Source organism: Notamacropus eugenii, chromosome 1 (assembly GCF_028372415.1).
Source record: "Notamacropus eugenii isolate mMacEug1 chromosome 1, mMacEug1.pri_v2, whole genome shotgun sequence".
In the NCBI taxonomy this organism is placed as follows: Eukaryota; Metazoa; Chordata; class Mammalia; order Diprotodontia; family Macropodidae; genus Notamacropus; species Notamacropus eugenii.
This window is the reverse complement of record NC_092872.1, coordinates 657,361,831-657,389,689: the sequence shown is the minus strand read 5'-3', so window position 1 is coordinate 657,389,689 and position 27,859 is coordinate 657,361,831. Positions and strand designations below refer to the sequence as shown.

The window sequence follows — 27,859 nt, the reverse complement described above, 5'->3', positions numbered from 1 at the left end:
GCATTGAAAGTCAATACAAGTCAGAACAAAAGAGGACTCTGGAAGGAAGAAGTTCATTGGAAAAAGAGTAGAATTTTATTGATTGTTCTGAGTCTTTTATGTGTTTTCTGAATTTCCCGAGAGAAAATAAAGGTTTTCTTATAACTAATATTCCTGGTTATGCTGAAACTTTGTTAGAAGGAATCACATCTGTGAAGATACAGAAAAGAACTACATGCTGAGATATTTTTTATTGGGGACATAATGAGCTAAAGATGATGTGGTTTTAGGGGGTAGAGTATTTGAGGCATATCTGGATTGGTCTCTGCACAGCTTGGGGTGAAAACTCATAGGTTACAGATATATGCAATGTTTTTTTTTCTGGTAATACACTGTTTGTGTTGGTCTCCTACCTTCCAAATAATTTTGTAGCCATAAAATATATAGGTTATTTTTAAAAAAATATAACTGAAAGACTTCCATTGGATTTTGAAGCCATTTATAGAGAATCAGAAAGAACTTTTATGTAGGTTTCTCTGATACTCCCTCTATCCTTTTTCAATCACTGATGGACAAATTGAGGTAGTGTAGTACAGTGGAAATAAGGCTAAAGAGGAGGCAGAGGAGATAGGCTTGATCCCTATTCCTGACTATCTGTGTCATCTCAGGCAAGTTACTCCCCCTCTTTGGTATCCATTTCCTCATTTGTGAAATGAGATTGAATTACATGAACCCCGTGGTCTCTTCCAGATCTAGATGTTTGATTCTACGAGATCCCTTCCTGGTCTAAATAAATGATTCCTTCTTTGAAACATTGACTGAGCAGAAAATGATTTCTACTAGAGAATGTTTACCCCTTTGTCCTTTGTCTTTGTAGAGTCAGGCTATATGTTTGCATGTGGCACCTATCTTAAAAAAAGGTTATAAACTGCTTCCTTTTCAACCATTTCAGTCCCTGGATTTACATGGGCAGCTTCCATAAAGGTCTATTTCTGCTCTGTCTCTTTATCTGTATCTGTCTCTGTCTCTCTATCTCTCTTTGTGTGTCTCTGTGTCTCTGGCTCTCTGGTTCCATCTCTCTGGCTCTCTCTCTCTTTGAATGTTTCTCTGTCTCTATCTGTCTATCTCTGTCTCTTCCCATTCACTCAAACAATACACTTTTCTTCATGCCCTTTAGGAAGCTTACCTGGCAAGCTGACTCAGTTTCCAAATTCCTGATATTTGTTAAATGCCACCTGACTGCTGTGCACAACAGGCACCATTTCCTTAAGTTGATGAGGATAAATATACCTTCCTTTTGCACTTGAGACAAGGCAGAAAGAAAGGGAAATATATCTGTCATTTTAACTACCATTTTAGTTTTTTGAACTGAACCTTCTGACTGCTGGGTACTAATAGGATGCCCTTTGAGAGTAACAGAACGAATTCAGTGAAAGAAGGTAAGCAGCCATCAACAGTACAGTTTGTATGTTGGGCAGATGTATTCTCTGGAAATATGTTTTCAAATTAAATGCTAAATATTTACTTCTTTTTCTTCTTTCTTTTACCATCCCTTAAAGAGGCATCTCTCAGCACTTAAAAGAAAGAGAGCTGTCTGGGTTTGTCACAACAGTTTCCCAAATCTCCAGGGTGATCTTTTGACTCAGGAAGGGTGAAAGGGATGCTCTTTAATCGTAATGAAAAGCTAAGGCTTACCCAAACTTATATTTGATTTCAAAAGTTGTCTCTGAGCTATGGATTTCTTAACATATATTTCTGATGTACTCTCCCACTGTTACCTTCCCCATTGGGGAAATTTCATTTTTTTCCCTTAAAATTGAAGAAATCTATGTGTAAAGAAAAGCCTTTTTCAAATTCCCCCCTCTTCTCCGAAATGGTAGATGTTGGAAAAACCACTTCTTCAGCAGGGGTGAAATCCACAGTTAAAGACACAGGTATGCTAAATAAGTTCTCTGACCCTCTGATAGATGGTCTGTAAACATCTTGGAAAGCCTCACCAGGAAACACTAACAAGCTTGAGGAGTAACTTTATGTATACTGGCCACCTTGACCAAAAATTTGATAAGAGCAGTTGGAATATTTTTTTAATCAACCAACCAAACAACAACAAACTTAGACTTACTCTCCTTTTTCTTCTAACATCAAGAAGAATATATTATTTCTAACTCTTCAAACTTTTACCATGTATGTAAGCAATCCTAGATGTTGGCTTTTTTTGAAATCTGCTATGAAAAATATATATATTTCTGCCACATTAAAAGAGAAATACAGGATTTTGTGTTGCATTATGAATTATCTGCTGTCAATGAAATAGTAGGCAATCTGACTAGAGCAAAAAAAAATAGTTTAGAACTATGGATTTCTTATTTAAGTAGAGAGTAAAACCGTGGTCCAAACTTGTTTAGACTTACTTTTCAGATCTAAATTCCTGGCTCCCGCTGTGCTTTGGGTGGTGATTTTGGTATCAATCTTGACTGTGTGGAGATTGTTGGTATCCCTGGAGATCATCACATTATGCCACTGGTTGTCATTCAGTGGTTTATTTGAGCTCCCTTTGATGAGGTTAGCACCATTTCCCAAATCAAAGACATAATGCAAGTACCTAAGGAAAGAAAAAGATGGGTGAATGATGGAAGGGCTTTCTGACTCAGATGAAGTAAGATACCTGAATGGACCATATAACTGGAAATATTTTTAATTGCCTGGAAAAAGATACCACATTCTTGCAACAGGGGAGACAGATCATTGTGTATTCAGTAGAATGTAAACTTCTTGATGACAAAAACTATTTTTCATTATTATCTTTGCATTCTAAGTACTACACAGTGAATGACAGGTGAATAATAAATGCTTAGTGGGGAAGGTTACATTGTGAAATAGTGGAAACTATTTTTTAATTTTTAAAAATTCCCATAATGTCTTTGAAACATTAGATACCATAATTCCACTTGAATTGCCAGAAAATTCACTTTTAAATTTCATCTCTTTCCATTCTTCTTACTTCCATGATATAGAATCAAATCCTAATTAACTGAGATCTTGGAGGAATTAGGTGTTCTGATCAGTTTAATTTTCTAATTAACTTAATGAAAATGCTTTAACATTTTTGTAACTTATAAAATGCTTTCACATATATTACTTTATTAAGAACTTGAAATGATCTTGTTTGATCAGAGAGGACACAGTATTGGGTGCTTTCTTCTACACGAGCAGACCAAAGCTCAGAAAAATAATTTGTTGAAACCTGTATGGCAATAGACAAGGTTAGGACTTGAACCCAGTGCTTTTTTCTCCAAATGCTGCACTCCTTAAACTCAGCTTACAAGTTTCTTATTGAAATCTTTCTAAAATATTTCAATATACTTTCCTGTCAATACAATGATGGTCACTGATCAGAAATTAATCTCCAAGTTTTTTCTTTAGAGAGTATTGACAATCTATGAATGTTGACCAGATGAGTTATTGAATCTATGGGAAAATCTGACTTTCAGAGGATCGTTTTTTCTCTAACTAGCTATCTCTATCTTACTTTTACACTCTTCTGCTTGGTTTCTCATCCCTCTTCTATAATTTTCTAAGAGTCTTATTAGAAATTTCCATCTCCCAGGTAACCCTGCTGAATAAAATCTGCCTGCCAGTGACCTCAGAAATAGGAAGTCAATCAGACATGACTGAGCAAAAATAATTTCCTTTTTTTCTTCACAGAATTTCAGATGAAAGAAAGGTGAGAAATCATCTAATTAAAATGTTACATAAACAAGCATTTCTTTCACCACATCCCAAGAAGTATATATCTAGGCTCTGCTTAATGATCTCTTCTAGGGGGAAATATATAGCCTCTCTCCTAAAAGAAGGAAGTCAACAAAACAATTCTGTGTAACTGAGGTCTTTGATAAGTTGTTTTCTAGTTATTTGGGCTTTTGAAGATATTTTGCCATAAGATCACAAACTTAAAACTGGAATGGACATTGTGAGTCCAACCTCTTGCATTTTACAAATGAGGAAACTAAGGATGATAGAGGTCAAGTGAATTGCCCATGTTATAGGGGTAAGAAATAACAGAGTTGTGATTTGACCTCCTAACCTGATAATCCAAATTCAGAACTTTTTCTACCACACCATACTTGATTGGATAACACCTACCCTTTAACTAATTCAACCACGATAAAGTCATTTCCATCTCCACTATTGTATAAAATCAATCCATCTAGGGATGTTGTCTTGAATTGGAAAAAAAGATGCATAGAGGTGTATGCTTGCAATGTAGCTAAGGCAACATAACTTGATTTGGTCTTGAAAGTGACAGGATCTGCTATGATGTTTCTGAAGCCAAATCTGGCATTTAGCTCACAGTAGTCTATGTCGCCATTTTTACACAAGTCAATATATGCCATTCCATTAAAAGTCAGGCTTTGCAGGTGGCCAATGAAATTGGAGGGCACAGAGGACAGATACCGCCGCTCTGTTATGATTCCAGTTTCTATGTTGTGGAATTCCAGCCTTGTATGATCTCCTGCCATTTGGCCTAGAAAGAGGGAAAAGATAATAACATTACTATAGTGTTTCATTGAAAAATATGAAAAAGTAGAATTAGTCATTTCAAGATTACCACAGATAATATAATTCTTTAAAACATAAGGGATCATTTCCTCCTTGTTTTTAAGTTGAACTAGGTAAAAAAGGCTTTCTTTTCTCTTCCTCCTCATCCTCCTGTTTCTTCATTCGACAACTGTGTGAAATTTCTGAGGATGACGCTCTTTAAACTTAGTATACTAGTCTTCATACAGCAGAATTCATTGTTGGAACACCAGGAGTCAGAGTTGTATGCAGTATTGGTCATCTGTGTTTTCATTCTTAATTATATATGTCCCCTTAAAAATCATATTTGAGTTTTTTGATTGATCCAAGTAAAAAAATTAACTGAATGAATGAAAAAGCATTTAGTTAGCACTTACTCCGTACTAAGCAGTGGGAATACAAATAAGGGTGAAATAATTCCTGCCTTCAAGGGGATTATAATTGGGGAAGATAATGTATAAAAGGACCCAAGAAATCAGGGATGGATGGGGTACAACTTCATTGGCATGGCGTGGAGATAGATAAGGAATGACAAGTTGGCCTGGTTCTGGGTAAGATAATGTGAAAAGCTCTCATAACAGAGCCCATGGTACCAGAGCCAAAATCTAGCTCCTTCCAGGGAAAAAGTTGAGGATGATTCAAGAAATAGAACATGGAGGCCATGACAGGGGCACATCAGTCATCAAACTTTCTATGGGTTCATCTTAGCTTTATGATGAACAAGTTCTTACTTTGTAACTTGATTTCCTTCTAATGTGACTTCACATTACCATTCCCAGTGGAAATGGAGAATAGCTGCTCATTATCGCCCTCTTAAGTAGTCCTCTCCTTAAATCTGAAAAGTTAACTAGGTGTCTGCTTCTGACTTTTAACAAATAACGATGGTTCTTCAACCTTTTAACGTAAAGATTGCCCAGTCCATCTGTAAGTGACACTTCTAAATCTCATACACTGTCTATTTTGTATTCAAATTTGCAGTTCCTAAAGTAGGCAAAATATTTCCAAAAGAAGCATCACAAATATGGAGTACACTAGCAAAATTATCTTAAAGAACCTTAAAGTCATGGTCTTCTTTCCATTCCCAAATGAAGATTAAAAATTTTTTTAAAAGCACATTAAAATCACATACAAGAGTATTGAATAGTTACTTAGTGATTCATTCTGACTCCAGATTATTTTCTGTCATGAGCCATGCAAAGCCAACTCTATCCTGCCTTGCCTTTGCACAGATAACTTTTATCTCTCTGACTTGGCCTTGCCCATTTTAGTTGACATCTTGCTTCTTCTCCAACTTTTCAAAGTCATTTTCACTTCTAATCAAGTTCTTCAAGGTTCTACTCACCCCACTCAACTTGGTATAATTGGAAAGTTTACCGAGCATACTCTACTCCATCATCCATGTCATTAATGAAAATGTTAATTAGGTCTAGACTTAAAACCACCCGTTGAGAACTTCCATTCAATATGCTAACTACGCTGACATTTTTTAAATGTTAGAAACCATCTAGTCCACCCTACACTTTAAATTTTAAATTTTATTTTTTTTATTCTCAACTTAAGAAATAAAGCAATCATTTTCATAACAGAATAGAAAAAAAATGATTGCTTATGAAACTACAAACCTATTATGTACAATTCTTTTGTAATATATATAATAAAAGTATCATGTAACTTTTTTTTTCCTCCTCCCCCAAGATGGCCACCATTAGACACAAATCATTCTATACATGTTTCTATTTATCAGTTCTTTCTTTGGATGCAGATAGTGTCTTCCTGTAGTTCATTTCAGTATAATCTAGTCTACCCCTGTCTTTTCACACATGATGAAACAGAGGTTGAGTGATTCAATAACTTGCCCAAAGTCACCCAATTAGTTTGCTGCCCTGCTTAGAACCCAAGTGTCCTGATTTCTTTTTCCATTCTCTTTCTACTACATCATAGCTGCTATTTAATCAGTAATGACTTCTCTGATCCCATCTCTTCAAATAGTAAAAAATCCTTTAATTAAAACAGTGAGAACAAAATCTTTAAAGAAAAGTTAAAATGTTATTAGCAAAAAAACTCCATTTATCTTATTGAATTTTCCTATTTGACAGCTGAAAATTTCTCCCTCTATTTAAACAAAATCCATCTCTAGGCACATACTCAATTTTCACCCTCTTTCTCTAGCCCTTTATACTAGTGACCCTTTATCATCATTATCCTTCAGTCTGCTTTACTTTCCTTCCTATTTTCTTTTTTCTGTTCTTAAATTATCAGATTGTTATGAATAGCAGGCTATCACTTTCTCCCAACTCAGAGGAGTTATCTCAGGCCTTTTTTCATTTGCAACATGATATGTAACATGACACTATGATATCTAACAGTAGGATACTTCTTTGTGTCATTTGTCCTTTCATCAATCAGTCAATACACACTTCTTAATTGCTTACTGCAAATCCTGTGATTAGTGACAAAAATGAATCAGGCTACGTTTTCAAGAGGCTTATTTTCTAACAGGGCCCCAGAAGCCAATTTTAAAATCTGTAGTAATTTTGATTTCCCATTCTTATTTAGCTACAGTTTACTGGTCCTCTTCAGCTTCTCCATTTTTAGGAATGACACTTGAACTGTGATTATTTCTACAACAGAAACTACCACACTTGTTGGGAACCTATCTCCTAGGACAGCAATCAATCAATAATCAATAAAACATTTATTAAGCACGTATTATATTCCAGGTACTGTGTTAAGTGCTAGATCCTCTATAGCATGGCATGTCACCAGATCCATTCACTGTGCATTAGCCTCCAACACATACTTTAACTTCCAGGAAGTACTGTGAATTCAAGGGGTCAAAAACTGTCCTTTACATGGAGTTAAGACATTTGGAGAATTTCTTTTGCTTGACCGTGCATATTTGTTACAAGAAATTTGTTTTTCTTGTCTTTTCCTTCTCCTCCCCCTCCATGGGAGGGGGGAGTGGTAGGGAAACAAAACAGATTTATATTAATTGGAAAAAAAACAGAGAAGAGAGGACTTCTATATATTGGAAAGGTTGCATATACTTTCAGTTAGGGTCACTCTCTTATAGCTTTTGCTTTGTATAAAAGATTTTCCATGGAAAGGGAGTAATCTGGAAATTTATGCAATAGAAAAATAAAATACATCAATAAAACTGGAAGTGACAAAATACGGAGTTCTCTACTTTCTTTTCTCAGTTCGGTTGTTTATGACAGTGGATAATTTCAGAATATTTCACTGATTGCTTACTGACTCATTATGAATAACTCAAAGTAATGATTATAACTGACACTTAAGGAAATTAAGAGAATTAGGACAGCAAGTGGTTAATTGTGAGAATTGAGTGAACCACACTGACTCCACCTTCTAACTCGATTCTGGAGCTAACTTAGTTCCCATTCAGTTATAGGGCCCGTCCAATTTCAGTCTTGTGAGAAAACTTTATTCAATTGTGGGAACTGGGAGAAAATTTTATTGTATTGTTTGAACCTAACCCTGCATGGCTGGGAAACTGGACCACTTCTACTTGCTGTTTAGAAAATCTTAAACAAGGACTTAGGCTACACTGTCCGGAAACTCAGTCAGATTCAAAGATTGATGCAGGAGTTTTCTTACAACTGCGCATCTCAAATAGCGCATATGTCTATCTGAAAATGAGATCCATATTGATCAATAAATTATTATCTTAACATTCCTTTGATTGTTTGCAGACCCCTGTGGAAGAAGGAGGGGGACATCTTTTTCTGAATATAGGGAATTGCATCTGTTCATTCTCTTTGTTCCAACTTGGAAAGTCCCAAATCTTTCTCCAGTTAGAAATCAGATTACCCAAGGTTGTTTTGTTTCCTGTAATTAATTGGTCTCATTTGATTAATTCTCCCCCTGTATTTGGGATCCAGGCCTAAGTTAAGGAGGTCTGGTCCCTCTTTATTAGACAATTGGCATGCATTGCTTAATAAGCTGATATGCTCAGAAGATGAAACCTTTTTTCCTAAGTCATTTTGTCTTTATCTCCCACACATTTAACCTATAATGTAGGGTCTACTGTCATCATACCTATTTTATTGATAATGAAAGAGGAGGTAAGAGATCAAAAGACTTGCCTGTTGATGCAGCTAATATCAGAATTTGAACCCAGGTCCAGCACACTATCCCACATTATTCTACCTCCATGCTCAACAAAGCTTTTGGATTACAAAAGGGGGTCCTGATTTACTCACTATGAATCAAGAATCTTGAAGAGACTACCTTTGATAAGTTTCAATCCCTTCAAAATTTGATCCATAAGAGTACTGAGCCATGAAGATCCTGTTGGTAGGTGGAACCAACAGGAAAATATTCACATTGCATATAACTCCAAGCCTTCATAGAGCTCAAGGGAACTTTTCCCCTAACCTTATTGCATAAGATAGTTTACTCAGTATATATGTCCTTATTAACCTACAGACTCTGATTACATGAATCTTGGTTTTCAGTATTTTTTAGCAAAACATCAGAGAAAACCAAAAAAAGAGCCCCACTGTCTAAGACTGCGTGTTAACTGAAGTATTTGCCAGGCTCTTCAGTCTGAAAGTCATGATTAGAGGGACTCTTTTATTAATTAAACATTACTTTCATCCACTCACCCTAATCCTAGGCAGTTAAGGAAATTTAAAAAATCAAAATGAGTACCACGAATGAGGAGAGGACTTTCTTGGTAAGAGTAGTAAAGCATACTGGAACAAGCCCAGGTTAGGAAAGGATAAATCAGAAGTCTTTGGAGTCTCAATTTAGGCTCCATGCACACTCATTCGGATAATTAAAGGGAAAAGCCTAATTTTATCTTAAGGAAAAGTATTCCTTGGCATTAAAATGATATCCTTTACAGCTTGGGTCCTTGCCCACTTTTTAGTGGCATTTAAAATCTTTTACAATTTTGCCTCCCACCTCTTTCGAGACTGAATTCACATGACTCTACCTATACAATCCGTGTTCTTGGCCAACTGGCCTGCTTACCTCTCCTCATGATCCCCATTTTATCTCTTGCCTTCATACAGATTGTCCTCATTCCTAGAATGCATTCCCCATGCACCTTTGCTCTTGAGATCTCAAGCTCCCTTCAAGGTTCAGATGCTACAAGAGGCCTTTCCTGACCTCCTTTCACATGTTACATAATGACCTCTCATCATTCACATCCTCTACACTCAGACACTGTCTAGTATTTTATATATGTATCCTGGACATAGTAGGTGCTTAATAAATGTTCCATTTCCTTTGTCTTCAGCATAGTGCTTGGTACATAGAAAGCACTTAATAATTTTTTTTCATTCATTCATTCCCCTTGTAACTTATTTCTGTACTCCTTGTTTTCCCTCAGTAGTCTGTGAGCTCCTTGAGGACAGGAACCATTTTATTATTGCCTTTGTCTCTCCCATGACTAATCTATAGTAAGCACTTAATAAACGTTTGTTCTGCTATTGAATAATACATCCACCATATTCCTACGCCTTGTTTGTTAGTGCCTTATGAGCCTGCCCTTTTGCTCATCTGTAATGGTCAGTTGTAAATCTTGCTCATTGTCACTAACAGTGAAGAATTCCCCATTTCACACTGAATGTATGTGATCTGTTACTCCTGGAAGGTTTTCCCACAAATTTGGCAACTTTAACTAAAGGCTTTCTAAGACAAAATATCTGTGCAGGTGAGCTTGATGAACTACTTGTAAAAGAAGAATTTTCTTATATATGGACTAAGGAGGGTAACAATGAGAGGGCTGGTACTGAAGTGGGAGAAAGGGAAAAAAGCCTTGGAAGATGATAGGGGAAGAAAGATAAATAGGAAAAGAACTTTAAAAACTTAAAAAAATAGGAAAAATAACATGGTCCTGATGGTCAAAAATTGGACATTGTGTGATTTATAGTTAAAATGAAATAGCTGAAATTTTAACTGAAGGTGCTGGTCCTTGTTAAAAATGTAAACAACTCTGAGAGGAGTTAACCTTTGAGCTATTATTAGATATCTCTAGAGAAGAATGTAAGGGCACATTCTGATAGAAAGAAGAGGGGAGAGAGAAAGTAAATAGTATCTGACATCTGATATAGGGATATGGGAAGAGGGAGGAAATGCTCAGAAAATTGAGGTTATGAATGGCTGAAGGCAGCTTAGTGTAATGGAAAGAGCACAGGATTTTGAAGCAGAAAGCTGAGGTTTAAATTCCATTTCTCTGCTACTTACTAGTTGTATGACCCTGAGCATTTCACTTAATCTCTCTAGGCCTCAGTTCTCTCATCTGTAAAATGAAGGGATTGAACTGGATGATCTCTATAGTCATTTCCAGCTCTAAATACTCTAAGATAAATTTTATCTGGCAGAGTCAAAACTTTCATTTTTTGAAAATTCTCTCTAATGTCCTCTTCCTTTATTAAGTATATACCTTTATGTCCTCTACTGCTGCAAATATTCGTATGCCCTCACAGAAGAATTAAATTCCATTTTTAGTTTTATGTGTTTAGGATCATAGGATTTTGAGCTGGAAGGGATTTTATCACATGCCTCTTATTTTATAGATGAGCAAACAGAGGCCAGAGAGGGGAGATGAATTTTTCAAGTGGTAAGTGGCAGAGTTATGGTTTGAACCCAGGTTCCCCGACTCCAAATCTGAGTTCTTTCCAATGTAATCATTGCCTCCTGTTTCCTTATGCCAGGATAGAGTTAGTGGTACACAGATTAGAAAATCAATGCTTCCTGTAAGCTCCAATTTGCTCACAGGTGGTCACTGACACCTGGCAAAAGGTCAAACCCTAGCATAGATTTTAAAAAGAAAAGCTAAAAAATACAGAATATTCCAGGAATGAGCATACAAGTATTTAAAAAAGTTTACCAATGTACCAGGTAAATATGTGGTAACTGGATTCAGATGCCTCCAGGGTAAAAGTGAGGCTGGTAACCTTGCACAGCCCTCTCTCACTCAAAACAAAGTCAAGTGCAAATCATGTCATCATTTCTCTGATGGCATGGTCTTCTTTGGCAACAAAAGATGAACGCAACAACAACACACATACATATGTGTGTATGCATGTATATATACATATATACATACACCTTTAAGTACCATATATGTGTATGTATATTTATGTATACATATCCATATGTGTATGTCTCATCCTCTCTTCCACTTTCTACCTCTTGCTCTGGGCACAATTGTCTTATCAAGACTGCCACTGTTTCTGGAAAAGATATCAATTGATATGGATCTGCTTACCATCCCAATGATTGCTGAGATGAAAAATCCTTCCCCTGGCCATCACTCCCATATATGCATATGTGTGTGGTATCTGTATGTGTATGGTATATATGTATATATATATGTATGTATATATATATACATACATATATACAAGTAGAGGTGTAAACACATACATATATACTCATATGTGTGTGTATACATACCCACATATACATATCCATGTGTATTTATGTATATATATAGGGGAGGGATGGTCAGGGAAGGGAGTGACAAAGATGGTAAATTGATACATAGAGTTGACATCTTTTTTTAAAAAAGAAACATATTGATAGAACAATTATGCCCAGAGCAAGAAATGGGAGTAATTCTATATGATGATAAGTTGGTCCAGGTGTTTAATGAGGATAATGGTGTGGACTAGGGCGAGGTATGTTGAGGTCTGGTAAGTTTGCACTCACTCTCATTGTTTGAATCACTCGAAGATGACTAAACAATAAAAATATGCCCCTTTCCTTTCCTTTCCTTTCCTTTCCTTTCCTTTCCTTTCCTTTCCTTTCCTTTCCTTTCCTTTCCTTTCCTTTCCTTTCCTTCCCTTTCCTTCCCTTTCCTTCCCTTTCCTTTCCTTTCCTTTCTTTTTTTTTTTTTTTTTGCTTATACTTCTTTCATAGAATAAACTACCCTGGTCCTAGATGGCAGATGGCGGGAAAACTTGACACCACCATGGTTTTCTCCACTGTTGTTGCTTGACTGCCCACATACCTTGAATGAGGTGGAATCAAGAACTTTACTCCTTTTGGTGACACAGAGGGTCACACAACTTTACCGTCTGCCTTTTTTCTACTCCTTAATTCTCCCAGCAGTATTATCTGATATATTTATCTAAAGTAAGGATCTCTGAGCCTTGTTATCCATCCTGTTGTTCAACCTTTAGCATTTCTAGGCCTTACTTTCTTCTCTGAAGCCAAACTTTCTTTTATTTTTATCTTTCTCAACTAGAGTATGAGAACCTTGAGAGGCAGTGCTGTGTCATTTTTCTATTTGTATCCCTATGCTTAGCAGAATGCTTGGCACATAGTAGTACTTAATGAATGCTTTTTTCTCCCTCTTTCCCTCCTTTCTTTAATTCCTTTCTCCTTCTTCTCCTTCTCTTCCTCCTCCTCCTTCTTCTTTTCTCTCTTCTCTCTCTCTCTTTTTCTTTCCTTCTTTTGAGACAGTTCAGTCCCAGAATGGGAGTTTCCAAACTGAGGAAATGGAGAGCATGGTTTCTGAAGATCTAAAGAAGAAACCTGCAGAAGTCCTCTCAAACGAAAATTGGGAATAGAAAAGCAAACAGGTCAGTTCCTGACTTCTTCACTTAGGGCCTGCCATTTCATTATCTTGTTAATGTTTGACACTGTAAATCTCTTCCAGAAAAGGTCATAGGGACTTTTTCCATCTTCCAAAAAGGGAACGTAGGCACTCATGGACTAAGTATATCTTACATTGCTGAAAATCCTTACACACTTGCACTGTGGAATTAAGTTCTGTTCTCAAGCTTGTGTGTTCATCACCAGCATTGTGTTCACTTCTTCTAGATGTGGTTTAAGTATTTCCATCCTATGCCTTCATACATGCTCATTTCTGTCACCTAGAATACATACCCTTATCTTTTCTTCTTTCCTAAAACCTACCCATCTTTCAAGGTCCTCCACTATCCTGGCTTTTGGTATTCAGTAACTGAGAAGATGGGTGCTATTAGAATAGGGATTACAAAACCCAGATTTTAGACTTCCTTCTGCCATTTACTTGCCAGGTAAACTCAGGAAAAAATTCCATCCATTTGAGTCTCAGATTATCTAAAATTGGAATAAAAACTTTTGGTTTTTGTCTTGTTGTTTTAGTCGTGTCTAACTATTCATGATCCTTGGGGTTTTCTTGGCAAAGACATTGAAATGGTTTGCTATTTCCTTCTCCAGATCATTTTACATATGAGAAAACTGAGGTAAATAGGATTAAGTGACATACACAGTGTCACAGAGTTAGTTAGGTATCTGAGGTCGGATCTGAACCCAGAAAGACAAGTCTTCCTGACTTCAGGCCCAATACTCTATCCATTGGGCCACCTAAATGCCCCCATTTTTTTTTTTTTACCAAACTCACAGTTGCTATGAAGAAAAAAATGGATCAGGTATGTGACATTGCTATGAATCAAATAAATAGAATCCAAATAAATTGCCCTTCATTAATAACTTCCATTGATTAGCACAGTAATATTGTTTTACTGACTTGACCGAATCCTATCCAAAACAATTTTCACATATCCATGGGTATTATTTATTAGTCCTTAGCCCATTGCTGGCAATAAATGAGGTCAGTTCACTCCTTTAGGGCACCAGATTCATTTATAGCACTGTACAGAGTAACAAATATTGTGCTCTCCTTCACCAGTAGGTCAGGTGTTTTGAGTTGTTTTTCCAGTAGCAGGGATGAAATCACATTCTTTCTCCTTGTTCCTAGTAGCTTGAAAGGGTTTGAGATTCCAAGGACTTGAAAGATGCTTATTTGCCAACCTGTACAAATAACCTATCACATTGACCTTAGGTAGTTGATTTAAAGTTGTAAGGAAGATTCAAAGCAATTCAGTTCAACCTTTTCATTTCACAGATGAATGAACCAAAGCCCTCAGATGTTAAGTGACTTGCCCAAAGCCACACAGATATAGCTGGTAGCAAAGACAGGATTTGAACCACAGGCTCTGATTTTAGATCTTTCCATTTTCCAAAACTCTTTATAATAGTACTGGCCAAAACCAAATCTTTTTATATAGTTATGTACTATACACACCTCTGTGGGTAAATAGTGTCAAAGTGTCTATGGCTCTTTGGTATACTTTTAATTCATTTAAAAGAATAAGTTAAGAATATGTAATAATAGAATAAATAAATTATACAAAGAAAAGCTAATTCTCCCACCCAACTCCTCAAACACACATATAACTACCACTGAAAATTATAAAATACTTCCAAAATCGAGATTGGTCTGCAAAAATTAATCAGTATCTGCTTAATCTATAAATATGATTTTTCTTAATTTGTTGAGGTAAAATATCTGTGACACACATATAAAACTGTGACAATTCAGGGCCAAAGATGCGCTCTAATAAAGTGATTCCATTTATAGAAGGTTAAGTGAAATGAATCATGGGTAGTTTCTTCCAGTCTTGATTTCTCTTTTGTATTTCAGGCATTTGTCAGCCACAGATCATGGTCACAAAGCACAGGGCAAGGATGCCTCAGGAGGTTGGCAGGGGCAGAGTGATACAACTTACCTGTCATGGCTTGCTGGTCATCCACCATTAACTTTAAACTTTTTCCTCGCCGAACCACACGTACTGTGTGCCACTCATTATCATTGAGGTTATAGCCAGCAAAAAGGGTCTCGGGACCTTTGCCTGTAGGATATGCCAAACAGTCATTATGGAAACTCTAAATCAGTCAACAAATGAACCTCACAGAAAGAGAGAGGTGGAGAGAGAGAGAGATAGACAGAGAGACAGAGAAAGAGAGAGAGAGAGAGAGACTCGCTGGACCAATGTTAAAGCACGTTTAGAACCATAGCAAGCAAGAAAAATGATGAGTTAACTTACATTTCAACATATAGGCACAATCATTTAAGAAGTACCCTTAGCATTAAGTATTGAACTAAGAAAAGGTAAGAAACCAAGTTGTCATAAATAGGCACAAATCAATATGTTATTTAATCTGATTCTGAAGTCTTCCATATTTACACATAAATATTTTCAATGTTCGGTTACAGAATATTTCATGAAAAATATTAGTAGTTCATACTTTACTTTCAAAACTTAGCCTATAATTTTCATTATGGGACTGAAATTGGATTGTTCAGATTATACCCTATCCACTAGACAATTTAAAATTATTTATTGAGAATTGTCTCTTATTACCTGGGTTACTATGTTATATAATGGACACATTGAGACTTTCTCCTCTAATGTTCCTCCTCTAATGTTCCTCGATTGAAGTTTATTTTTGTCTCTCACCATACTGAGTGTTTTGTCTCCAAACTAAATGAAAAGCCATCTTGAAATTAAGATTCTCTATTTCTTCTAAACCCATGTATTCTCTTTGTGCAATGAGATTGAGGAAGAATTTTGTATCCAGTGAAGAAGAAGAAAAAAACAAAACAAAACAAACCCTTGCATTTGTAAAAGAAGAATTGGAGGCCTGATAAAATGATCTTTAAGAATTGCAGAAAGACAAGTTTCCCTGGTTACTGGAAAGAAGATAAAGAAATATGATTGGGTTAGAAAGCTTCTTATACTGTAAATCTAGGGAAAAAGTAAATGGCAGTTTTGGCAATACGCTTGGAATGGAGAAAATGATCTGTAAGTGTTAGAAATAATAACCAAATAGTGAAGAATTTGAAATGTCAACATTGAGGAGATTATGTGTCTTAGAGGGTTGTATGAGGCATACAGAACTTGTGTCTTATTCAGGGTCATGTAGCTAATAAGTTTAAGGGGTAGGCTCCGGACTAAGGACTTTTGACTCCAAGTCTACCACACTATTCCACTCTGTCTCTATAAGTTAATAATTGAGATGTGTAAAATGTTGAAATGGTATTAAAGAAACATTCAATATTTAGTTATATTCTTCCAACTTAAGATGCAAGGTTGCAATTATATTGGGTATCTACTAGAAGATGACCAAACTTTGCAGCCTAAAATAAGACATTTTGATGGTTGTTTTGATTTCAAGACCTTTTCCAATCAACTCCGAAAGGATTTTTATAAATTTCTCAAACTTCATGGCTCATAAAAGTGGTGCAAGAGATACACTCATTAGATTACAATAGGTAAATATATTTTCTTAATTAACAAGATTAAGAATAGCATAAGCTGTCTCTGAATGCTATTTAGTTGACCTGCTATGCATGCAGTACAGTAGAAAGAAGGCTGGATAATGCAGTCAGAGAACCAGGGTTCCATTCATAGCTAAGTCTGCCTCAGTTTTCTCTTCGGCAAAATGAAAAGTTGAAGTAGATGACCTCTCAAGTACATAGCAGCTCTAAATCTATGATCTTATGAGTTGTACCATCAGTAGGACCTAATAGAAGCACAAGGCACCTGCCAGAAAAAAGGAAGAAAGGGAAAGGAAATGTAGAGTGGAAGGAAGAGAGGATTTGGAACTAGAAGAAAAGTCTATGGTGAAATAGTCAGTCATTAATAATTATTGTTTCAAGTTACACAGGTTTCCTGTTCCTAGATTAGATGGCTCTATTACACTTGATTTTGATATTTATATATATATATATATATACATATTTATATTATATGCATATGTATACTTACACAAACATGCACATATATATTATATATATGTATATATATGTATTCTTACTATAGCAAATAGTTCCATCTTTCTTCTCAATACTTCTGTTTTCAGTGACCTTCTAATGAAACTTTGGCTTCATGAGTGGTAGAGTTTAAACATTCAGGATTAGAATTCCCTCCTTTACACTCACAGTACATCAAACTAGATAGCTAGCCTACATAAGATCTATCTCCTCTGATTAAAAAAATGCAATAGCATAAATACATTTAGTGATGGTTCAATAAAAACACTTTCAGAGAACAGAATTTGAGACATCGACTACTGCTCAACTAGAGGAAGCCAGTAATCAATGGAGAAATGAAAATGTTTTCAGACCAAGTCCTGAATATTAGTTCTTAGATCAAAAGAAACCTGTCCTTTCAACTTTCTAGCTTACCTCTAACAACAGGGGGCATTTTCCACTTTGACATATCAAATAAAAACACCAGATTTTTACAGTGGAGAAAATGTTCAGAAATATCTTCTTCTGAAGTCATTTTCTTCACCTCTCACTATTTTTCATTTATCTATTAAATAACAAATGTATTAAGGCAAGAACATTAAAACTATGTTATCATAACCTTATTGATCTTTAAATAAAGTCATAAAGTCCTATCTGTGATACTAGCAACCTTTTCTGTAATAACTAGCACAAAATTAATTACAAATACTCATTTTGTTTTTAAAAAAAACTGAGTTGACTTAGATTCTTTTCCTCTCTTATTAAATAACTGAAGAGATTGATTTGAAGAGAAAACAAATTTAAAATGGCTTATGCCTAGTTCAGAAATGTAACCTACCATAGTAATATGAAAATGCCAATGGATAGAATCAAGAAATTGTATTGGACTAAATGATCTCTAAGTTCCCTTTCCACTTAGAAGATTGGATCTAAGGCCAACATGGACCAGTTAACATTTAAGTTTTCTAGAACCAGATCTGCTATTAACTAGCTATGGTACTGTTGACAAGTCACTTCAACTTTATTTTTTAGCTCTGTAAAATGATGGGATGCTATACTAAATCATCTCCAAGGTTCCTTTTAGCTCTAAAATGCTGACTCCAGTAAGTGAAAAAAATCTTTTTCCTCCTTTCACATCTACGGTGCTTAGCACTGCCCTTGGCACATAGAAGGCACTTAATAAATGCCTATTGATTAATTGAAGGGGTAGTTAGGTGGTGCAGTGGATAAAGCACCAGTGCAGGAGTCAGGAGGACCTTAGTTCAAATCTCACCTCAGACATTTGACATTCACTAGCTGTGTGACCTTGGGCAAGTCACTTAACCCCAATTGCCTCATCCTGGATCATCTCCAGTCATCCTGATGAATATCTGGTGACTGGATTCAGATGACTCTGGAGGAGAAGTGAGGCTGGTGACCTGCAAAGCCATCCCTCAAAACAAAGTCAAGTGCAAGTCATATCATTATTCCTCTGATGGCATGATCTTCTTCAGCAACGAAGGATGAACACATTGATCGATTGACTCCATTACTTGATACTTGTCATCTAAGATTTCAAATTTTAGTTTCACCTTAAATATTCTTCATCAATATCTTTCTATCTCTACTGGATCTTTTTGAGATATCTCAACATATTCTCATTTATTATTTTACATATTCTACAATATTCATGGGAAACTATACATAATATCAGTTATTCTCTCTCTGAAATATAGAGGTGATCCTGGTATGCTCATACATTTAGAGCTGCAAGTGGCCTCAGAGATGACTGTATACAATTTCCTCATTTTTTAGGTGAGAAAACTGAGAAATGAGGTTAACTAATTTTCTTAGACTCATAGACCCATCCTTTAGTCCCAGTTCTACTACTATCTAGTTTAAATGACTCATGGAAAGCCATGGCAATTCTCTGACCCTTATTTTCCTCACTTGTAGGACTATAGAGTTGGACTAGATCAGCATTTCTCCAACTTTGGTATCTGGGGAGCCCCAAGGATTCCAAGTCCATATATTTTAAAACTGCTGTATTAGATGACTTCTAAGATTTCTTTTACCTATAATAATAACTAGCCTATGGCAGAGATACTTAGGAGAATAATATAGTGCTTCCTATGTGCCAAGCACTGTGCTAAGTGCTTTACAAGTATTATTGTATTTAATCCTCATAAAAACCCTGGGAGTTAGATGCTACTATTATCTTCATCTTACAGATGATAAAACTGAGACAAAGTTATAGAACTTGCCTAGGGTCATCCAGATGGTAGGTGTCTCTGGCTGCATTTGATCTCAAGTCTCCCTGACTTCAGACCTGGTACTCTATCCATTGTGCTAACTAGCTACGCCAAGGACATTAAAATGACATTCCATTGAAGTTATGCTAGGTATTTGTGTTTTTATTTATCTATTAGTAATTGTAGTGTGGAAAAATGACAAGGGGACATGAGTTAGGAACAGTATGTATAGGAGGGTATAGTTTAGCTGTAGGTAGTGTAGTTGAAGGACAGTTTTAATAATAAAGACTAAAAAACCCAATATATTTCACATGAACTGCACAAACAGAATACAGCACAGGGTTGTGGCTCTTGTCGTTATTTGGTCTAGATGTTTGATTTCTCTGATAAAGGGAACTGCCAGTGAGACAATATCCTCTGCCCACATAGATACCAGTGTGCTTCAATTAACACTTGTCTGGAGCACTCTGAGTTTAAGTGACTTAACCAGGATTACACAGCCAGTATGTATTAGAGGCAAGACTTGAACCCAGGTTTTCCCAGCATGGCATAATGGAGAAAAAGCTATAATACCTGAAGGCATTTATTGCTGGCATTATCATCCCCCTCATATGGACAAAGACATTTAGGCTAAGGAGGTTCAGTGATTTGTCTATGTTTACACATCTAATAAATGGTGAAGAGGATTTGAATGGAGGTCTTCCTAACTGTAAATCCAGTGTGGTATCTACTATGACATGCTCTCATCTCCTCCAGTGTGATGTTGAGTGGAGTGGATCTGTAGATTGGTGTTCGGAATGTTCTCAGAATTAGAGGTTTGAATGAATTGTCGGTCATGGATAACTATTGAGGGGTGGGGAATGACATGAACTGAGTAAGACACTATTTGTGTTTAATCTTTTTATGCTGTGGACTATCTTAAGCTCTTCCTGGACAGAAATCACTTGGCTAGCATGTTCTGTACCCAAAGAACATAGTGTATTAGCAGCACTCAGTTAAGATCTATAATTGAATAGAAACAAAAAAAATTCTAGGATTATCAAAGGAGGGGAAAAGAAAATAAGCTATGAATTTTGGAGGGAAAAGGCTAAAAGGACAGATGTTCTCAGACCTAAAAGACTAGATGTGGCAGGTTTGACAATTTAGAAAATTAAATCTGTATTGCCTATATAATGATTTTGAAAATCCTTGTATATGTGTTCAAAAAAGCCTTGAAACTCACTATACTGGTAAATCTTCTACTTTCCTTTTTTTTAACTTGATTTAAATCAATCTGGCTGGTATAAAAAGTAGATGTTGAGTTCTAAGAAGAGGCAAAGGATTAGGATAGACAGGCAACCTGAAAAAGTGATCTGATAAATTTGTACTGTCAACTAAATATTAGGATGGGGATTCTCCACTCTCAGGGAGACTATTATATTTATCCTTACAAAATTTGGCCCCAGGTTACTTTAACAGTTTGAAGGTCAAAAGCCTTTCACATCTATTCACTCATTAATGCCAAAAAAAATGAGGACCTGATGTGGGCAAGCCAAATAATAGGTGGAGATGTAGGAAAAGGGAAACCGACAAGCTACAAGAACATGATTGAACATTACTAATATAACATAAGAATAGACATCAACCAGAATAGCAGAAGATCTAGTTTGGAAAATGGGGAAATGACTATCTTGCTTAAAGGCTTTTGATAGGGAAATTGAAGCTAATAATATTAGTATTAATTAACCTTAAGTTGAATCAGTTATATTAAATAGGACACATTTTTCCTTTGGATAATGACTCCAGCCATGCAGAAAGTGATTTAAAAATTTCGTGACATGCTATTCAAAAGAGTAGGCATTCATGAGTATGATGACGATGATGTTTTGTTTTTGAATTGTGTCTGATTCTCTGTGACCCTGTCCAGGGTTCTCTTGGCAAAGATACTGGAGTGGTTTGTCATTTCCTTCTTCCCTCATTTTACAGATAAGGAAACTGAGGCAAATAGGGTTAAATGACTTGCCAGAGTCACTTAGCTAGTGTCTGATGTCAGATTTGAATGTGGGGGAAATGAGTCTTCCTCAGTCCAGGCCTACTACTCTAGCCCTGCTCTTTAAGTAGGTGGACTTCTGGTATGCCTTACGAAATAAGACAAGGTAAAGGTTCTTTCTCCCCGCTTCTGTTTTTTACCTTTTTGGAATTGTGCCCTTTCTTTTGAATCACAGAACCACACCTTTATGGATAGAAGGGATCTTATGGGTCATCTAGTCCAACCTAATAATTTCATAGGTGAATAAACTGAAACCCAGATAGCTGAAATGACTTGATCTAGGTCATACATGCAGCAAATATAGCAGAGCCAGGATCTGAAACTGGCACTGCGACCATTTAAATTCAACACTCTTTCCTTCTTCTAAAGGGTGTGAAAAACTTTTAGTTCATTACCACATCCTTTTTTTCCAGCTGAATTAGACTATTAATTAAACTAGACCACTACAAACAGAAGATTTTGTGGAACAAACTTTTCTTACCAGAGGGAGGGGACTGATGAGAAAACAAGGCAGCAGAAAGTCTCCCCTACCTCAACTCTTTCCTTTCATGTAGAGCTTGTCCTATTATTAAATTCTATTTTCCTTCCTGCCATTTCTATTAAACACTTTATCTCTTTAATGTAGGAAGCACATGTAGAGAAATGACATTATCATGTATCATGTTTCTGTATTCCGGAAATTCAAATGATCTTCTTTTGGGATAAAAGAATCTACTTTCAATTTAATTTACCTGTTTTTAGTTCTAGGCCATAGATGTCCTCCCACAATTGTTGGATTTTCAAAGTACATTTTTATGTTTGCCTCTATGTATCAAGCTAATTGTCTGATAGGTCAGATTTCACCCAGGAGCTTGGCAATACGTGTTGACTATAAATTTTTCTTATCACCTGGCAACAGAAAACTGAAAAATAGGAATCCAGAATCTGCCTTAGAGAAGGCTTTTAACCCCTCTCCAGTTTTCAGCTGCAGAAATAAAATGATTCTACAGCTCAAAGTCAATTAAGATGAGATGGCTGACAAACTGTCAGATTTTATGACATTTATCATTCAATAATTCAAATGTAGAAGCCAGGCAAGAATTTTCAAGGCTCAGGTATTTTGTCAGATCTGTTTTGTCAGAACAAGATGAGAAAACAATTCTGGGATTAAGCCCAACTTGTGGCCACTGAGACTATTTACAGAAATAATGAAAATGACTAATATGAACTTTTAAGATCTGGAGTAGAAAGGAAAAGGTATTATTAGTCAAGGGTCTAGTGTGCATTTATTTCTCTGGAAACTCAAAGTAACCTTATGCTTTGTGTTATACTATACAAATATATATATTTGTGTAGTATTCTGTCCACTGTGCCACCTAACTGTCCCTCATTTGGTAAATTTTACAGGAAATTGAGACTCTGAGAGAGGACAGGAGGTGATTTGCTCAAGAAAGAGAATGGCAAAACAAATTCTTATTCAAATAAGGTTCTTTGACTCCCAATTAAATGTTTTTTCTTTGTACTTTTTGACAACCATGGCTAAACTAAGAGCCAAACAATTTGGCCATTTTTTTCACTTGTGCAGTTTTCTTTTATTTTGTATTATAAGCATTTGTGTTGAATATTTTGTACATCTTCTTTTATATTGAGAGGTCATTCAGGGCATCCAACTGATCTCAGTATCTTCCTCAGGTTTTTAAAAAATGTTTGTGGAACTGAGCTGCATTGTGAAACACACATCTTTGCTTCATTACAAGGCCTTGGCAACATGAACTCAAAATAACAAAAACATTAATTGACATTTGTAGAGAACTTTGAGGTGTGCAAAGTACTTTATGTCTTATCTGACTTGAGTCAGAGGCACTGGATCATATGCATTGAATTAAAAAAACCTTTTTTTTGATTTTGTTAAATTGATCAGTTTTTAAAAGATGTGGTTCACTGCAAGTGGCCAGAACACTGGGTAATTTAGCAAAGTGTCTATAGCATAGACTTTTGGTGCTAAAGAGAATGCTAGAGATCACCAAGGTCAACATAATATTAGCCTAGTTAATTTCACAGATGAGGAAACTAAGGGCTTGAAAGTTGAGTCATCTTGCCCAGTTCTCAAAAATTGATGGTAGTACCTTACTGAAAACTCCAGTAATTATAGAATCTGAATCCTTTAGAACTAGGAGTGTCTTTGTAGACTTTGCTTATCCCACTGAGCTATCTCGATCCTGGTTCCATTGCATTTATTTCCCTTCTTTCATGACTTTTCTCAGAAGCTTTCATACCGAATAGGCAGAGTCCTGGAAAAAGTGCATGAAATGGAAGAAGTAGTGCAGAGTAAGGAGATTCCCATGGCAGTTTTGCCACTAATACTCTATGAGACTTTGGATAAGGTGATTAACTTTCGTTGAATTGAACTGGATGTTTGAATATGATTATATTTGACTAGAAACTTGCCTTAAATCTTGATAGCAAATGTTGGATTTTTTCTTTGGGTGTGCATGTGTACAAGCATGTCCATGCACATGTCCATGTGTCTATACATAGGAGAAAGAGTAGGAAGGGAAATTATAGACAGTTTTGGGAGGAGGCAAATAAGTACAGCAATTTTTTCAAATAATGGAGAATTGCATCTAGTGGGGTGATTTCAAGGACGAAAGAGCTCTTGACTGGGAAGTGAGATGCAGGAAGAAGCTAGTTACAAGTGCTGCCATTGTGACTGTGATGAGACATGTGACGTCAAGGGAAAACTAGAGCAAGAGGTACCACTCTTTGATGCCTGAGTCATCTCTTCTGGCGGGAGCACTTCCTGCCTGTCAGTGACAGGAGAATAACTGCTGGTAGGATGGATTATCTCTTTAGTTTTAATTCTTCCTCCCTCCCTCTGCAATATTTCTTTATCCTTTCTTCCTGGCTTTTGGCAAAATCCCCCACTCTTTAAAATACCAAAATAAATGGAACAAGTAAATAGAGAAATCATAGTTGTGACTTGGGTTTTAGAATTCATCTTCTATTTTCTCCTTTCTCTCTCTCTTAACGTATGGCTCTGTGCCGAGTAAGATTACTTTATTTACATTTTCCAAATAAGCTAAAGAGATTTAATTGCAAATTAAATCTAGAATTAGACTGACATATAAATAGCATTTGCAATGTTGTCTTTTATGCCTTTCAAACATTACCGGAGCTCAGTGCTTGTGTTTGCATACATCTTAAATTTCTCTTATGAATTCAGCAACCAGAAATGGTGGCAGGCAGGTCAGACAGGGCTGGCGGCAAAATTCCCCATTTATCCATGTAATAAACACAGCTGGGTCACCTTCCCCATGCTGTTTAGACTTAATGGAACAGCCCCTGAGGGGAAAAGAGATGTGATTCTTGAGTCTTTTAACCTCTCCAGCTGGCCAAGCAAGGTGTCAATCCTAACCTGGGGTTTAGCGATGGAAAGTCCTTATTGACAAGGAAATTTAACCAACTGTAAAGGAACAAGTCACCAGAAGCAGACTTTCCCTTTTCCTTGCCCCAATTCTTGTCCAACTGACCCCCAGCCTGGATGAAATTCAATATTAAAAACTGTCCTAAATACCAACATCAGAGCATGGTTGACCTTTCTCTTATAGCAAACAGAACTGAAGTTCTTAAGCTGGGATTCTATGAACTTAAAAAATGACAAATATATTTCAATAAAAGTAGTTCTTTTGGAAACATACATCTTATGATGTATATTTTATTTAAAAGAATTGTTCTGACAAAGGGTCCCTAGACTTTACTGGACTGCGATGACACAAAAGGTTATGAATTCGTGAAAGGATCATGCAATGCTAAGAAAGTCTTCTGTTTTCTAGATTAAATATCTATTTTTTATTGGAGTTGTATTTAGGTTAAACAAAATTGGAGGACTTATAACAAAATCATTAACAAATTGTGTAAAGCCTACATACTACTCGCTTAGCCACTAATGATACACTTAATGTCTTCCTTCTTCCACCATCCATTCTCCAACCTAGTCAGTGTCTGTCTCATTGTTCCTTACATGTTATTCTCTATCTCCTGTCCCTATATCTTTGTGAAGACTATTCTCCAAGCCTGAAACACATCTTTTCTCAAGCTTCTGTGATGGCAAGCAAAGTAGAATCTTTTGCTGTTTCTGTTTTAGTGTAATCAAGTGCCTCTGATTGAATCTTGCTTTTATCAACCAAGAGTTTCTTTAACTAGAAACAGTATTTGTATTTCTATTGTTAATTATTTTAACATAATTAAAGACCTTCCTCAACTATTAATGGGCCTGGGAAGATTTGTAGGAAGGCCCACATCTTTTGCTAATGAAGCAGTGATTCTCAAGGTTTGTGATGCCCTATGGCTCTAAAAAATGTATAAATACTCTGAGGGTGAGGCTTTACTTTGGGGCTTAGATTTTGTGTGCCAGATGAGACTCTGGGAAACTGCTAAGCAGCACCCCTCCTCACTTCCCACACCCTCGCCTGCTTGAAAACCCAGATGTTGGTGCTTCCCTTTCTGGTAACTATGTATGTATGGTCTGGTGGTTGCATCTGTCTGTTGATTTGTGCTGTACATATTGCTTACTGTCAGACAGTTTGGAAGTGCTGTCTGTTGATTCAGATTTCTCTGTATTGTCTCTGAAGTTCAGGGTGCTGATTTTTTGCCCTGAACTAAGTGAATGATATATGTGCTTGATTAAAAGACGTTATTAACCCCTCAAAAAGTTGCCTCTCCTTTTAGAAATGCAGATCTAAGAACCTGTGATAGCAGGCCTCCTGTGTATGTCTGGGTGCTTGCTTTCACGCCTCTCCTTAGAGTCCTTAGTTTCCTTCAGGACTCAGGTAACGCACAGCCTTCCTATGTGAGGTCTTTCCTGATCCTCTCAGCTGCTATAGCTTGCCACAAAATGTATTTATTTTTCATACACTTTTATGTGCATATAACATACATGTTCTCTCATTCTGTGTGTATGTGTATATATAATAAATATTCATTGATGGATTGTCATGAACTTGTATTTAAATATTTTCCTATTATCTAAACACCTAAGAATTTTAGTTTTCACTCCTGAATCATATTGTAAATTGAGGAACAGTTTTATCCTCTGTAACCCCCATAGCAACTTAGTGCCTTTCACATGGTAGGTGCTCATTTAATTTTGTTGATTTGATTCTATAGATTTTGTGGGTGAGTGGGCGGATTGGGGGTCAGAGGAAAATATTCCTCCTTGTTGATGGAAACCTAGACAGCTGCTGAAAAATATTTCATTTCTCTTGACAATGTCTTTTATCACAGACTTCATTCAACTGAGTAATAACTAGAGAATCTCATTTCTCAGATTTCAAATTCAGCAATGTGGAAATTGGCAAATTAAAGAAAAATTACCTTCGCTTTTGGAGAAAAAAATCCATCAGATTCATCTTCATATTAACATGCATTTAATGCCTAGAGAGAACACTTATAAAAAGTATTCTCTATAATGCCTAATTGTTCAGAGTTTTAATTTAAACAATTATATCGCTGTCATTCTGTTGGTGTGGAAAACTCTCTCAGCAGATTTGGATGAACAATTCTGCAATTTATACTTGCATTGAGTTACTTAGAGCATATGAAGGTTAAGAGACTTGCCATATTTATAGAGTTAGCATGTGTCAGAGGAGTGACTCGAGTCTAGGTCTTCCTGACTCTTAAGCCAGCTTGTTATTTACTATGACAAACTACCTCAACTAACAAATACCATTGCATTTATTAGGTGCTCAGTAGATTTTAATTTGATTGAATTGAATAGATTTAATGGAAATAACCCAGGAGGACTTCATTTCAATTTTCTCTCTATCAACTCTAATTCTACTTATTTCCTTAAAATCTGTCAAAAGACCCTCTTTTGTGAGTGCATTTCTTGTATGTGTGTGTACATGCATGTGCGTGCATGCCCAAATTGTACAATGGCATCAGAAATTCAGATGTGACAAGTTAGAATAAATCACTTTTAATTAAATCATTTGTAGATGAACCTCCTAACGTGAGAGAGAAGCAATATGTTATGTGTCATCTTGAAACCCATTTTGCCTTGATGGCTTTGATATTGACTGTGCCTATTTATGCCACATCAAGCAATAAATACTTATTAACATGAAGAAAAATAACTTTTAAAGATATCATACCTTTTCTGAACACCAAAGTATAAATGAACATAAATTTAAAAATATATTTCTAAGAGAAAGTTTTAAAATATACCTTTTCACCAATCTATTTTTAATAAGTTTAAATAAATGGATTCAAAAGGCCTAATTTTAATGAAAGGAAAGATTTGGACTGTGACTTTATTTAATTAACTTTACACTCTCATTTGGCACAAAGTGCCATTTTCTTTTTGTAAGAATTTTGTTTGCAATTTAGCAATTTTGTTATAATTGGTAATAATTTTATGCAAGTTTAAGTGTTTTACTAACTTTATACTCAGTGTAAAGTATAATTCATAGCAGACATGAAGTGATAGACTAAATGTTTAAT

General features: G+C 36.0%; 1 protein-coding gene across 19 annotated transcripts in view; it reads right to left on the bottom strand.

Moving 5' to 3' along the window:
- The window catches only part of NRXN1 (neurexin 1), a 1,424,087-nt gene that overhangs the window by 750,674 nt on the left and 645,554 nt on the right, over positions 1 to 27,859 (bottom strand). For all 19 annotated transcript variants that reach the window (XM_072635587.1, XM_072635590.1, XM_072635593.1 and 16 more), the window contains 3 exons: positions 15,093 to 15,215; positions 4,123 to 4,504; positions 2,391 to 2,581 (listed from right to left, as the gene is read on the bottom strand). In XM_072635587.1, coding sequence (XP_072491688.1) covers positions 2,391 to 2,581; positions 4,123 to 4,504; positions 15,093 to 15,215 — 696 coding nt within the window. The remainder of the gene's footprint in view (positions 1 to 2,390; positions 2,582 to 4,122; positions 4,505 to 15,092; positions 15,216 to 27,859) is intronic.